The sequence below is a fragment of the Artemia franciscana genome, chromosome 19 (assembly GCF_032884065.1).
Source record: "Artemia franciscana chromosome 19, ASM3288406v1, whole genome shotgun sequence".
In the NCBI taxonomy this organism is placed as follows: domain Eukaryota; kingdom Metazoa; phylum Arthropoda; class Branchiopoda; order Anostraca; family Artemiidae; genus Artemia; species Artemia franciscana.
Window position 1 is genome coordinate 12588271 of NC_088881.1, and position 15149 is coordinate 12603419.

At 34.3% G+C, this 15149-nt stretch overlaps 1 protein-coding gene across 2 annotated transcripts in view; it reads left to right on the top strand.

Moving 5' to 3' along the window:
* LOC136039295 (uridylate-specific endoribonuclease-like) overlaps positions 1-10011 on the top strand; it is a 67132-nt gene extending 57121 nt beyond the window's left edge. For both annotated transcript variants that reach the window (XM_065722904.1, XM_065722903.1), the window contains exons 6-9: positions 247-385; positions 1557-1759; positions 6385-6620; positions 9672-10011. In XM_065722904.1, the coding sequence (XP_065578976.1) occupies positions 247-385; positions 1557-1759; positions 6385-6620; positions 9672-9905 (812 nt within the window). In that variant the 3' untranslated portion in view covers positions 9906-10011. The remainder of the gene's footprint in view (positions 1-246; positions 386-1556; positions 1760-6384; positions 6621-9671) is intronic.
* Positions 10012-15149: the final 5138 nt, after the last annotated feature.

Genomic DNA, 15149 nt, shown 5'->3' on the forward strand with positions numbered 1-15149 from the left:
AGAGAAGTTTGATATTTTGCAAGTATTTCATGAGCTACATAAGAGGCTTAATTAAAGTTTTGGCAACTTCTGTCACACGATCGCACAGTTTTATGTGTTCCTCTTCTCGTGATCCATCAGTTAAATTGACGTGGTAATGGTCTTTAAAGTACATGATTGTGGGAAGTCCAAGGTCCAAAAATAGTCCAAAATGAATGTCTATATATTTTGAATACGTCACTATGTCAAGCTCTTTTTGTCTTATAGCCATAATTACTGACGATGAATTACTTACTTTGAGTAACACCCTGCTACAGTTAGACGAAAGAAATCCTTTTGCTACCCCATTAATAAGTTTACAAGGAAAAACAAGATCAGGAAGCCAAGAGGATTTAGCAAGACAGCCGTAAGTACATAATTATTATAGCTACTCAGTGATCAGAGAGTAGAAGAAAGCATTTATCAGGACTGTAGAGTTGGATTTTTTGTAAATTTTTGCTGAATTTAGTTGGAGTAACATAAATAAGACCCTTTGGGGTCGGAGTTGTCGAAACACGAAAAGGCTGTAGTCAATCTAAATGCTCTGAAATACTACTAAAAAGTGACAATAATATACAAAATTAATATTATGGGCTAATTATATTGAATAGGGTCTTTTAAAACTAAAAAAATGTGTTTAGGGAGAAAATTATAAATTAACTTTCTGCTGGAATGCTGGGTCGAAGTTCGTACTTCTTTGATGAAAATGTTAGAAGTCAGAACAATCATATTTATAGTTTCGAGTAGTAAAATGGTAGTAAAATTTTTGAGTCGGTAGTAAAATGGCTCGACTTCAGAGCCCTGGCATTTAGAACATTTTATTATTTTTGGACTTTCTGACGTCACTGGTAGACATTTTTTCGTCATCATCATCACTAGTAGCTTACTGTGTAGCCTGCTCTATATGTGAGTTCTGCTGACAAACACAGCTTTGGTAAGACACATAAATTAGTCCTCAAATCTAGTATGTTTTTCCACAAAATATTGATGAAGTATTTTTTGGTGTTATTCTCTCTCTCTCTCTCTCTCTCTCTCTCTCTCTCTCTCTCTCTCTCTCTCTCTCTCTCTCTCTCTCTCTCTCTCTCTCTCTCCTCTCTTTCGGTTATAATATGCTCAACTGCTTTGTGTTCATTTTTTTTGAGGCTATATAAGAAGCTACACGATCTTTAACTTCTTCAATAAAGTCAACAATGCAGACAAATTATAGGAGTTAATCAATTATTTCACTAGAAAAATTGGAATTACAAGAAAACTATTAGAATGGAAATAATAAAAGTTTCATGATTTCAGGAGTATGGTCCCCTGAGCTCTTAGCCTGTTCGTGCCTACAGCAGTTTCACTTACCTGTCACTATTAAATCTGACCGTATCTGTCTTATGGTCATTCCTTCGCAGTCTATTTATATGTCTTACTCGCTTACCCACTCTTCATCTCTTTTTCCCCCCTACTGTCCTTTTCTCTATTTCTCTCGCTTTTTCTCTCTCCGGTTATTTACGAAAGATATTCAACTGCTTTATGCGTAAATATTTATTCTTCAGACTATTTGGGCCCCAGACAGCAAGTGAGGCAGTTGTCAGTGGAACTTCTCGTCTCATCAAAGATCTGTATGACAACTATAGTCCAGAAGTAAACAACAATGAGCAGGTCACTCAACAACATCTAAACGAAGAAGAAGCATTTTTTCAAGTGGTTCTTGCTACTGAGCCAATGAAGAGAGTAGTGACTCTGCTTCAGTCCCGAGGTTTTTTTTCCTTTTCCTTTCTTCTTTCTTTCCCTTTCATTTTTATATTGCATACTTAGTTTTGGGTTTATTCTTCTTAGCTTCGGTTCTTTTTCTGCGCTAAGGCTCTCTAGTGTTTTCGATTTATAAAATAACAAAAGAATACGTTTTTGAATAGCTTTTGAGGATCTAGTAATAATATCTTGTCCCCTTCTCCAAAACAAAAATTTACATAAAAAAGAATTCCATCTTTTGCCCCAACAAAAAATTTCTGAAAGATCCATCACCCAATCGTGAGAATAACAGAGTAGACTTACTAAAAGCACATTGAGAATTCGCCACTGTGATTAAACTTAACGAATAGTAATAATGATTATAATTTATATTTTAACCACTAATCTGCAGAAGCATAATAACGAAAAGACACAAAAGTCATAAAAAAAAATCAGTTTTACCGTTGAAGTGCTTTACATTGTTTCTTTCATGCTCATGTTCATTTAGTTTTCAGTCTTATATACATACACATTTCTGGCAGAGAGAAAAGCTCGTTTTGCATGGACAAAACAGCTAAAAAATAAATAACAAAATAAATAGATATTCAAAAAAGATATTTTTTTTTCATTTTTTGTCCACCAGTAGTCGATTAACAAGAAGGAAATGAAGATCCGAAAAACAAACCCAAAAAGAAAATAACAAATTAACAATAATACAAAAAAAGCTAAGTAAAATAACTAATAGCTATCGAAAAGGAAGGACTTTAACTTATTTTTTGGAATTCTAAACGAAAAATCAAAAGTGATACCCTACTCATATCGGTTCTATGCAGCAACCACCCTTTATCCTAGAGAAAAACAGGACCTCTCTGAAATTATCAATGGCTAGCGTGGTTTGCTTGTATTGCGAGTAAAATATAAAGATGACATAGCAATCGGGAACAGATCAAAAGAAAAAAAATAGCTACGCAGCGTATGGAGATTGTGATTAACTTTGAATAATAACGAATAAAAAGTAACTGCTAGTTCAACAGGAAGAATATTTAATAAAGAATATAAGCTCGTTGTACAGGATTAAAAACAAAATTAGAAAAAAATGCTGGGGATGGAAGAAAGCTTTTTAAAATACGAAGCGCCTTATTTTTTTGTGCAGTAGAATGAAGTCGAATCCGAAAGTATTTAAGTAAATAAGTGGACAGTAATTTAGGTAAGAATGGACAAGAGCAAAATAAATAAGACGCAGAGGCAAAACAAATTTCATACGGTGCATAATACCTATGTTCCTTCCAAGATTGAATTGAAAATTATATGTGGCTTCCAATTTAAATTTGAGTCAACTAGTACACCTAGGTAACAATTTATATCAACGCGTGATATCTCTGTACTTGATACAGAAGACTGAATCAACTTAAGACATGGAAGAGCCCGTGAACATATTATAAATTTAGTTTCTACAGTATTCAGAGCTAGACTATTTGCCGTATACCATGCTAATGTTCTATCAAATCCAAGACTTATATTATGTTTGATACTAACAAACAATTGTTTGACTCTATATTATGTTTGACACTAACAATTCCAAAAACTATACAGGCTGTATGATCAGCGAACAGTACAGTCACCCTTAGGTTCACAATTAAATTACTAATATCATTAACATAAATTAGAAACAACAGTGGGCCTAGAATTGAACCCTGAGGTACTCTAACTCTATTCGAACTCTATTACTAGACCGAACTATAATACACCGAACTCTATTACTTAAATATGACATTATTACCACATTAGCTTGACCACGTAGGCCACAATTTGACAATTTTTCATTTAAAATTATATGAATTGTACTATTAAACGCTTTCCGTATATCCACAAATATAGTAACTGGAATTTCATTCTTGTTCAAAGCATCATGTATAAACTGGGTCATTACCAAAATAGCATTCTCTGTGAAATGGCCTTTGCGAACGAATTGGAACTTACTAAAAAACTTAAGAAAACTAACAATTTTTACATACAAACAACGTTCATTAATCTTTCCTGAAAGCAGATAGGATAGATATAGGCCTATAGTTAGACGGGTCGCTCACTTTTCCCCTTTTATGCAGTTCATTAACAAGAGTGAACTTAATGCAAGACGAAAATACCCCCTTTTTGAAACAAAGATAAATTATATACACAAGAAAATTAACTATAATAGGCATAATCGATTTAAATAAATTCGTACGAGATCCGTCAGTTCCTTTTGAATGTCCAATTTGGAGTTTATAAAGTACAATCTCCAATTCTACAGATGAATATGGATCGGTGAGTAAAGGGGAGTAGAAAACCTTTAAAATCAGTAGAGTCAAGTGTTAAATTTTGGGATGCCTCTTCTTACGTCTTTTCTCCTATTTTGGCGAAGTGAGTATTGAGCATGTAAGCAACTTTAGTTTTTCATTCAACAGCTGTTTTACCATCCGGGGTCCTCATCTCATCCATAAGAGACTTCATCTTTTGTTTAGTAGTTGGGGGCATCAAGCCGTGGCTAATTGTAGAAAAAGCCAAGACAGACAGTCTGAGTGAGTGAAAGGCAGATCTGGCATAAGCCCTTTTTAGGATTGTATAAAAATGATGCCAGTTCATTTGTTTATAGATAGGTCTTCCTATCATATGTCCATGCGTCATTCCTAAGGCAGAACTACGATAGATGGTCATAGAACTAAGGGATGAAAGATTGGATTGATTTTGGGTTGACGCGTGACGGGCAATGCCCACTGGACTAGTATACAAAATCTGGGACTCGATTTGCTTGGACTCAGAGGCAAACAAGTGAAACCTAAGCCAAATAGGCTTGGCCGTTTGTAGTCTAAAGGTGGAATACCGTGTCATAGAACTGACACATGACCACCAAGTCCTCTGGAGATCCACACGCTTTATTGAATGCCTTCAAATAGTACTGCTGTTTGTCAGACCTTAGAGCTTTGATTAAGTAATTCTCGTATGCTTTAAAAGAAGCTTGATTTATGTCATCTGGATGAGAAAAATATTTTTTATACAGCCTGTTCTTTAATTGGATTAACCTTTTGTAATCGAAGGCCTTTTGGGTCTAATGTAACGTCTGAAAGGGGCGGAAGACATGTAATAAGCCAGAATGAGTGCTTTGATGAATTCGTTGACCAAATACTGTGAAGCTTGTTTTGTATTTTCGTAGTCTAAGCATGGTGAGGGATCAATTTTAAACAGTAGTTCGTTTAATCGTAGAACAGATGTAGCGTCTAGTCTTCTAATTGTCTTGATCGCAGTCGCTACTTGTCGACACGGATGTATCTCCATCAGAAGCATAATGTGGTCAGACGTGTCATTGACAATAACATTGCACCAATCAAATTCAGTACTCAGAAACATATTTCCGATTATCATTGCTGTCGAGCTTACGATCCGAGTTGGAATACAGCAAGCTGAGAGAAGGCCCAGCGAAAGATAAAAAAAAAATCAACAGCAAAAAGTGAATAATATGTAGATGAAAGTCCATTACTAGCATTACTTATATTAATGTTCCCCATATACATAATATTCCGATTCCGCTCAATTGCAAGAGAAGAAAATATATCCAACTTATAAAATTTTGCACCGAAGAACTAGGGGGTCTATAGAATAAGCAACAAAATCAGTCCTAAAATCAAGTTCAACAACCAGGAATTCAAACACCTTTTCTCATACATAGAATCAAAATCTCGAACAATTCTACAAGAAATATCACTATGAATAAAAAGACAAGGCGTACTCTCCATCTAGCCTTCATAGTAATAAAATAATAACCGTTACAATTCGCTAAGTTACGAGTTGACTAATCTAAAAAAGTTTCACAAACACCTAATAAAGAACTTGGTGATAAGGAAGGAATGAAGTTAAATGGTCCGAGCTACTCATTATCCCACAACCCTTTAAACTTGCCAGTCTCATGCTACTAGGAGTGAGACACCCATTAATCTCATTGTGGCGTAAATACTTGTTAACTGGGAGGGACCTAATAAAAACAACAATCATTATCCGAAGAAAAACACAATAAGCAGAAATTCTTATTAAATTTAATGGGTCTCTTTCAAAATCTTTCAACCTAATCAATGTCTTATCACCACTAGAACTAATTACTTTCATTTGGACTTACCAAACTGTCTGGTAAGATTTTGTAAGAGCTGAAGATCATTGATTGGCTCAGGATTACTGATGTAGGTAATTATGTAGGCACATATTCTTTGAGCTGATATTCTTTGAGCTACCCCCCCCCCCCCCTCTTCCTCGCTTATATTCTTTGAAATGCAACCAGTTGATGAAGATCCAGTGGAGGAACCTCTGTCACTTTTTTACTCATTTCTGAGGTGTGATATGAGGCTACGTAGTGAGGTTACGTATGTGAGGCTACGTAGTCTTGAGCACGATTATATATTTTGGAAACTGAGATACCAGTTGTATGTATGTTAAAAATGTTTGATTTATATTTATATAATTGGCTGCATTGCAAATTCTTTCAGTCTTCTGAAACTCCCGTGACTGCTTGGGAGATTGGACGGGAATGGGGTGGAGGCAAGAGGGCTATCAGCATAATCATAATTTGAATATCAGTTAAATGCCTACAATCTGTAAGTAAATATCGTTTGATTTCTTTTGTTTTAGGTTTACTCCCTACTAATAATCGAAACTTGGAATCCATTTTGAGAACTTTGTGGTTTGAGCGCTTCTCTCGATCTCGCGGTAGCCTTGGCTCTAGTGGCTTTGAGCATATATTTTTGGGCGAAGTGAAAAACGCTGAACCGTCGGGCTTCCATTCGTGGCTTTATTTTAAACATCAAGAAGAAGCAGGGTCACTTGACTACCTAGGATTCATTCGATCTGCCAAACTGAGTGGAAAGGTAATTTTTTTTATATATGTTTTAAATTACATAATCATTGGAATCAGCTGTAAAAAAAAATGTCTCATATCCTTTTACAGGGTTGTCAGTCCTTGGGATTTCAGCCCTGAGCCCGGAATCTATATATATATATATATATATATATATATATATATATATATATATATATATATATATATATATATATATATATATATATATATATATATATATCATGAAAAGAGTTTGCTACGTATGTTTATGTGTGTGTAAGGTATGTGTGTATGTGTATGTATCTATATGTGTGTATGTGTTTGTGTGTGCATAGGACTTTTATTCAGACTTGATAGTTTTTCGGAAGTACAACTTAAGTGACATCGTTGTTCCGCTAATCTTCTCTAGTGTCAACTTTAATTTCAATACCAAATAATAAAGTAGCTTACAAGAGTAGCAACTGGTGATAGTGTCGAAAAAAGTAACGAAAGATATCTTGCGTCTTTTGGTATTCTTCTTAGTGTAATAATAAGCGAAACTTAGAGTAATTGGCAAAATAAGTGTAGTAACAACTGTCTTTTCTCAGTTTGCGAAAAGAAAAAAGATTTAAAAATTTCCAAGTAACGTCTAACACTAGATGACTGAATGAGTAAAAGTGTATCATCATGTTCATTGCAGGGTAGCGATGCCAACGTGGTAAAATTGTGCTGTTTTCGGTACAGTTTAGAGGTCTTGTGCAATTAAGTACATTTAGACATTCCAGGGTATAATCCGTAATTTCTGGTACATTTTGGTGCCGTTATGGCGTATGTGGCAAGCCAAGTTCTATTTGTCCAAATTTTAAAAATTCCTCAGGCCACTTCTAAGGGATTTAAGCAAAAATAGAAAAAAAAATACAAGAGATTTCGTCACTTTTAGGGGGAAAAGGATTGCTTGCCTTTTATTTTATTCTAGTATTTTTGCGTGTAAAGTCTTAACTGACGAAGAATGCTATAATCCCTAGAAGTATCTTTTGGTGTACAATTTGGTCAGAAAACTGGTACAATTTATCTCAAAGCGTTGGTAACGCTAGTACAGAGCAGTGTCGGGAAATACTTAAGTAAAAGTACTTAAGCAATTACTTAAGTAAAAATCCGAGTACTTGTACTCTTCTTCAGTAAAAAATTTCTAAAGTATTTAATACTTGTACCTAAGTAAAAAATTGACGTTTTTAAGAGTACTTAAGTGCTCAAGTACTTTCTTCAAGGCACAGAAAAAATATACCGGCATGACGCAGGGCTGATGCGTCATGTCAAGGGAGATTTCTTTGCTGCAAGACTGTTGAAACTGACACAGTCAAAAGTGAATTCTTTGGTACTGGAGTATATTGTGGATGGAATGCAACCCCTTTATACTGTTGAGAAGCCATCGTTCAAAAATCTGATAACAAGTCTTAGACCTTCTGCAAAAGTTCCAGGAAGAAAAGCTTTTGTTGTGCAGATTGAAACAACATGTCATTGACAGCAGACATTTGGTCTGCCAACAACAAAAGCTACTTGGGAAGGGCTGTACACTTGCTCAATGAGGATTTGAAATCGAAATCTTATGCCCTTGCTTGTTCCTGGTTCAAGGGCTCAGACACTTATGACATAATTGCTGAACAACTGAATGGCATATTTGCCAGGTACAAAATTTCAGTTGATAAAAAGGTACGGGAGTTTTGACCGATAACGCTTCTAGCTTTAGTAAGGCATTCAGTGAATATCCGATGAAGATCTTCAACTCTCTTCGTGTCGCAGTCGATCCGCTCTTCGCCCTACCATTACATTTTTCTTTAATAAGGTGTCAGTTATGCGGAAATTTTGTATTGAGAGGCGTGAGGAATAAATTATTATAAGTCAGTGATGAAGAAAATGAAGATGAAGCAGGCCAGAATGACTCATTCTCTTTTACAAACATTGGAGAAATACCCAATTCTCATGACGACCCTGAGTATTTCCAACTTCCTCAACACTTGAGGGGTGTCAGCAACACCCATAACCTGCTTGCATCCACTGATGCTGATAAAGCCCTCTGTGATATAGCATATAAGAAGCAGTAACGCGCCGCTTTTCTGAAGTGTATTGCTCTCTGGGATGCCGTGAAGAGTTCAAAAAGCTGCTGTTCCAACAGCTTATAAGTTCAAATTGCTTATAAGACCTGTGGTAACCTGGTAGAACTCGAACTATGACAGTGTCAATTGTGTGATGGATTGTCACAAAATTGGAAAGCTTGCTGACGTATGTCAGCAAGAAACATGATCGGAGATGGTATGTTTGAAAAGCTTATGCTGTTGAAAGGAGCAAGTAAGAAATTATGTTAAGTTATGATGAAACTGTAATGAATGTTCTTTGTAAATTATTTTCTTTTTATAACTTGACTGAAGTAAAGTTCGATTTTACTTGAAGCCAACTGATTTTTTTTTTCAAGAAAACTCGGTTTTTCTGAAAAGCAGTCAATTTCTTGTCAGTATCTTGCTTATCTTGTTCACTTGGAAAAGAAACGGACATTAAAGAAGTGTTTTGCGTGTTATTTACTGTAAGTAAAACATTAATACTTGAGTACATACTTTTTCAAAAGTACTTATTACTTAAGTAGATTTTTAGAGAAGTACTTAGTACTTGTGCTTAAGTAAAAATTCTCTGAGTACTTGGTACTTGTACTTAAATAAAAAAAGAGATACTTGGCATAACACTGGTACAGAGCACGTGTATATAAACCTTTCCATTTTCCGCTAGTCCTTTTAATTAGACATTTGTGTTTCCTGGCAATGTTCCTTTCCAAAGAGGATGGGCTTTAATCGGAGCAAGATCTGAGCTGCTTTTGCTAGCACTAGAACATTTTTCTTCAAACGAGTCGAACACAGATTTTGAGACCCTTGTTGAGTTGAGTCTCTGAGATGGCTTCGAAGTGCTATCATTGTTTTGTTTCTGCAGGATTGTCATGCGTAGCACGAAACTGCTATTTTAGCACTTTTATTATGTTTAGTACTGTAGCACGCGCTCAGGGTTGCTCTACCATCTACTAATCTTTTTTTTTTAAATCTTCCATATATTTTAGGCATCCCTTCTGGAACTGCCACTGAAATGGAAAGGAATGTATAAACCGGTGAATTCCATGTTTGTCGGGACATCACCAGAATTAGAGATGGCTCTCTACACCCTCTGCTTTTACGCTCGACCAGAAGCAAAGTGCCCGATGAACGGAAACAGTGTTAAATTTTTCATTCAGACTTACCCATTCAAATCTAGAGGAAAAGTTTATCTTGGCACTGCCTATCCTACTTTCCGCTGAAGAATTGTGTGAGCCAATTATATTTTGTTTTTCTTTTTTCTTTGATACGATACTCTTCTTTAATATTCTGGTGCATGAACTGCCTTTAATAAATATTTTAGTTAAATAGTTTTCCATGATTCAATATCTGTTTTCATTTGCTTTGATGTATACATCTCGAGGTAGAAAAGATATGCAGAAAAAATGTTTTTGCTCATAGAAAATGCGTATAAATGTTTTTATTTTTGATGAAGGGATGGGTTTGTTTCGATGGATGGATGAGTTTTTAAAGAGCATAAATTATAAGTGTATACTCTATAGAAAAGCAAGCTGATGCAATTTATGCAGACTTTACGATGAAATCTGCTACCTACAGCCTTACAACCCCCTCAGTGCAACAAAATCTACAAAGCCCTCTGATTTCATTCAGTTGGTTTGTGTACATAGTTATACATTTTCCTCTTTTATTAGGTTAAAATAAACGAAATAAATAAAATAAACGAAATTTGCATGAATTAGGAGTTGAAGAAAAAAGAAAAACTATCCTTTTTTCTTCTTTTCATTTAATACTAACTAGAAATTACTAGAGATACTAAACGATTCTATTACCGACGTTTAAAAATTATTGTATGAATATAGATAGATATTTAATGCTTTATAGCCACATGGAACATGCATACAGAAAGGAAAAACAATAAACAAAGAAAAAGACACACACATCCAAAAATACTTTCACCCCCCCCCCCCCCCGTACAAAAACCCCTCAGCTCAATTAATCAGCTCAGGTATGTATTGAAAATGCCGCTTTTCTTAAATATTATAGGATTTAGAAATTCTTGCCGCTTTATAATGAGCTTTATGGGCATTAAAACTTCTAGCGCCACTGATGGTGCAGTCCTACTCAGCCAAATAAGACAAATTCAAAGTAAACTTAGTTTTAACTTATTAGAATTTGCGTTCCTACTAAAGGTCAAATTTTTGGATCTCTCCCTAGACATTTTCTGGAAGCGGGCAGATTTATTTTTTTAACTGTTGCTTATATTGACTACAAAATAGTAAGTACTCATTTCAGAAGTGATTCTTTTACCTTTTGGCCACCCTATCCCAAAAAAGATATATATACATATATATATATATATATATATATATATATATATATATATATATATATATATATATATATATATATATATATATACATATATATATATACATATATATGCAAAACAAGTACAAATAATATTTAATTTGCTTAATTGAGGTTTAATATTAATATTTAAATTTGGTCTTACCAAATTTCAATGCTTTTTGGGTATCTCAGACTTAATTATATTCTCGAAGCAACCGTAGCTCGCACTTAAATAAAATCAGAACCATGAAACTTCCAAGGTGTAATAATAAAAAAAACCTTGAAATTTCTAGATTCTCTATGTTTCGAAATTTCTATGAAATTTTCTATGAGAACTTCTACCAGACACGTGCTTGCGATAAAAATCACGCATACAAAATTGACACCAACTTGAAAATTTTTGATTTCAGAGAAATCTTCCAGTCCTAATGTATGCATTACTTTGAAGATCTTAGCTTTAGCGATCAAATGGCAAAATATTAAGCCCATTTCTTGTAATCGAACTGCTAAGATCTTACTTATCTGTTTTTTTTTTCTTTTTTTTTAATAAGTACCGAATTATCAACCATTGATGCAAGCGCATTTTACGTAGCGAAATAGAGGAATATTCTTTCCCATAATTTGGGAGGATCTTGGTAGCCTTCTCTCAAAATCCAACTCCTCTAAAATGGAAAGGACGAGCTTTGATGGTAGCAAAAAATGCCCAGACTTAAGTTGGTTTATTTGCAACATATCTACAACAACATAAACACGGAATTAGATGTTCCCCTCTCTCTACCCCAGTGGACTCCGTGGTCCGAAAAACAGAGAAAGATGAAAAAAAATGAACCAAGCAATAAAAAAACAAAAAACAATCTGATGACAATTATCGTCACTAATCAACTCAAATAAGCTGAAGCGAGACTCCACAAGCCCGGCAAAATCTAAAAAAAAAATGAACCAAGCAATAAAAAAGAAAAAACAATCTGATTATAATTATCTTCATTTATCAACTCAAATCAGCTGATACAAGACTGCAAAAACCCGGCAAAAACAAAAAAAAATGAACCAAGCGATAAAAAAAAAAAAAAATCAAATCTGATGACACTTATCGTCATTAATAAACTCAAATAAGCTGATACGAGACTCCACAAGCCCGGCAAAAAAAAAACAAAAAAAAAACCAAGCAATAAAAAAAAACAAAAAAAAAAAAACCAAGCAATAAAAAAAAAAAAAACAAAAAACAATCTGATGACAATTATCGTCATTAATCAACTCAAATCAGCTGATACGAGACTGCACAAACCCGGGAAAAAAAAAATAAAAATGAGCCAAGCTATAAAAAAAGAAAAAAACAATCCGACGACAATTATCGTCATTAATCAACTCAAATAAGCTGATACGAGACTCCACAAACCCGGCAAAAAAAAAAAAAATGAACCAAGCAATAAAAAAAACAAAAAAAAACAATCTGATGACAATATTTTCGAAAGAAGAGGAAAGTAAATTATTAAGATATTTACGTGTGAGAATACTGTTTGATAATCTCTAGTTTCTGAAATAACACGAAGTTGGTTTTTAATGTAACATTCGTAAATATTTTGAGTAATGAATATTTTAGAAAAAAGATTAACAGCTTTATTTTGAATTTTCAGAATTTCTTTATAACATGACACAAAATTACTTGCCCATACAGAGCAATAATAGGCAATATACGAATCAAAAATAGCAAAATAAAGTAATCTAATAATTTTCTCTGAAACTAAGTTTTTAACTTGGCAAAGCATACCCAGAGACCTTGACGGATTTTGAAACTATAATATCAGAGTTTGTTTTCCATGATAGATTTTCATCAATCATAAAACCCAAATACTTTGTTTCTTTTACTCTTTTTATTTAATTACTATTTACAATTAGGTTCTGAATTAGGTTCAATGCTAGATATCCGAGAACACAAAATGTAATTATTGTTGGTAAAATTTAATGTCAAAAATCTGCCCACTCAATAAACTCGACCAATGCCTTTCTCTTTGGAACTCGTACTCATTTTTCCAGCAGTGTTTGACACATTTTGTATTGGAGTTCCGGCTGAAAGTTTGTATTGTTTCTAGCATTGCTTCTAGCTTTCATGTATATATATATATATATATATATATATATATATATATACTAGCTGTTGGGGTGGCGCTTCGCGCCACCCCAACACCTAGTTGGTGGGGGCGCTTCGCGCCCCCCCCAAGCCCCCCCGCGCGCGTAAGTCGTTACGCGCCATAATAGTTACGCGCCATTGTAGTTGTGTCCCTATGTCCCACCTGTGAATATAGATAGATATATATATATGGTTTTAACTACGTAAAACTTGCGAATATACAACATTCTTTGCTGTCCCATTGTCTTTGCATATAAATAGATTGTCAGGTTTACCGACTCTTGAACATGCAACATATAATGGTCCATGGGAAAACAATCTGTATTCAGATCTATACCTCATGATTCTAATGATTGCCCTTGAGCTTTGTTGATGGTGATTGCTAATCGACCATTCCCTGTCCCGGTGTCCCGGTCGTCATTTACATCCCCCTGTTTCCCCCGGTGTCCCCGTTGTAGTTGTGTCCCTGTGTCCCGGTCGTCATTTATATTCCCTGTGTCCCGGGTCCCGGTCGTCATTTGTATCCCGGTGTCCCGGTCTGTATATACATTCGTTTTTTAGTTTTGTTTTTCTCCTTTATTTTTTTCCTTTTTTTTCTTTTTTAGCTTATTTAGATTTTTAGATTTTTTAGTTTTTTTTATTAGTTTTTAGTTTTTTTTTCTTTTTAGTTTTTTTGTCCCGGTCGTCATTTATATCCCCCTGTTTCCCCCGGTGTCCCCGTTGTAGTTGTGTCCCTGTGTCCCGGTCGTTATTTATATTCCCTGTGTCCCGGTCGAACTTATGTCCTGGTCGTCATTTATACTCCCTGTGTCCCGGTGCTTTGTTGATTGCTAATCGAACATTCCTTTTGTCCTGGTCGCTTTCTCTTTGAGTGTCGTCATTTATTAGTTTTTTCCTTTTTTTTTTTAGTTTTTTATTGGTTTTTTACCTTTTTTTAGTTTTTTTAGTTTTTTTAGTTTTTTAGCTTTTTTACTTTTTTTTAGTTTTTTTTTATTTTTTATTTTTTTTAGTTTTTTACCTTTTTTTATTGGTTTTTACCTTTATAGTGTTTTTTAGTTTTTTAGCTTTTTTATTTTTTTTATTAGTTTTTAGTTTTTTTTGTAGTTTTTGCCTTTTTTTAGTTTTTTCAGTTTTGACGTCACCTAATCCAGTTTTTTCAGGTGACGTCACCTGATCCATCCATCCATCCATCCACAGACAGACAACTTATTTTTATATATATAGATATATATATATATATATTCCATTTTTCCGAACTCTCCCCCGAAAAAAAGCGTTCCTATGCACATACTAGCTGTGGTATATGGATTTTTCAAAAAAGTTTCGTCAATACTATTAAGGTAAATTACAGCAGGCCAGGCTAAAACTCCCAAATACATTTAATAATTAAAATAATGACAGACACTCAATGCAAGGCTCCAATTAGGAATGAAGAAAAAAAAATCATACTCAGTTTCATCCATATATACAGGTTATATGCATCTCACGGATAGAATAGATAAACATTTCATAAGTGCTCAAATGTATATAAAGAATAATTAAATTTCACTGTAAAACACTTCTTTTCCAGGGAACAGGTAGGGGTATATTCCTATAAGCGTGTAGTCAACATAAGGTAGTCTCCATTCATTTCAGATTATCACTTTGAATCTAGCCAAAAGAGACGAAATCAAAACTAGCGATTGTTACAAGCACATTTTGAGAGAAAAATAGTGCTCAAAGAGCACTATTTAATAATAGTGCTCAATGAAGTAGAAAAATAGTGCTCAAGTGAAGTACCCTTTTTCTGCAAAACCTCCCACTTAAGTTGAGCTTATGTCATTCACTTCTGACTTCACAGATACTTAAAAACCCCCAGCTCTGGATTTCACCTTTAGTTTCAAATAAAGCACACACCGAAGAGGAATGAAATAGCACGAAATTCTGGCTCATTTGAACCGAAAATGCTTTGGTGATAATCATATAAATTTGCGCTAAGCATTCTTTTAATATCATACGATAGATTAAA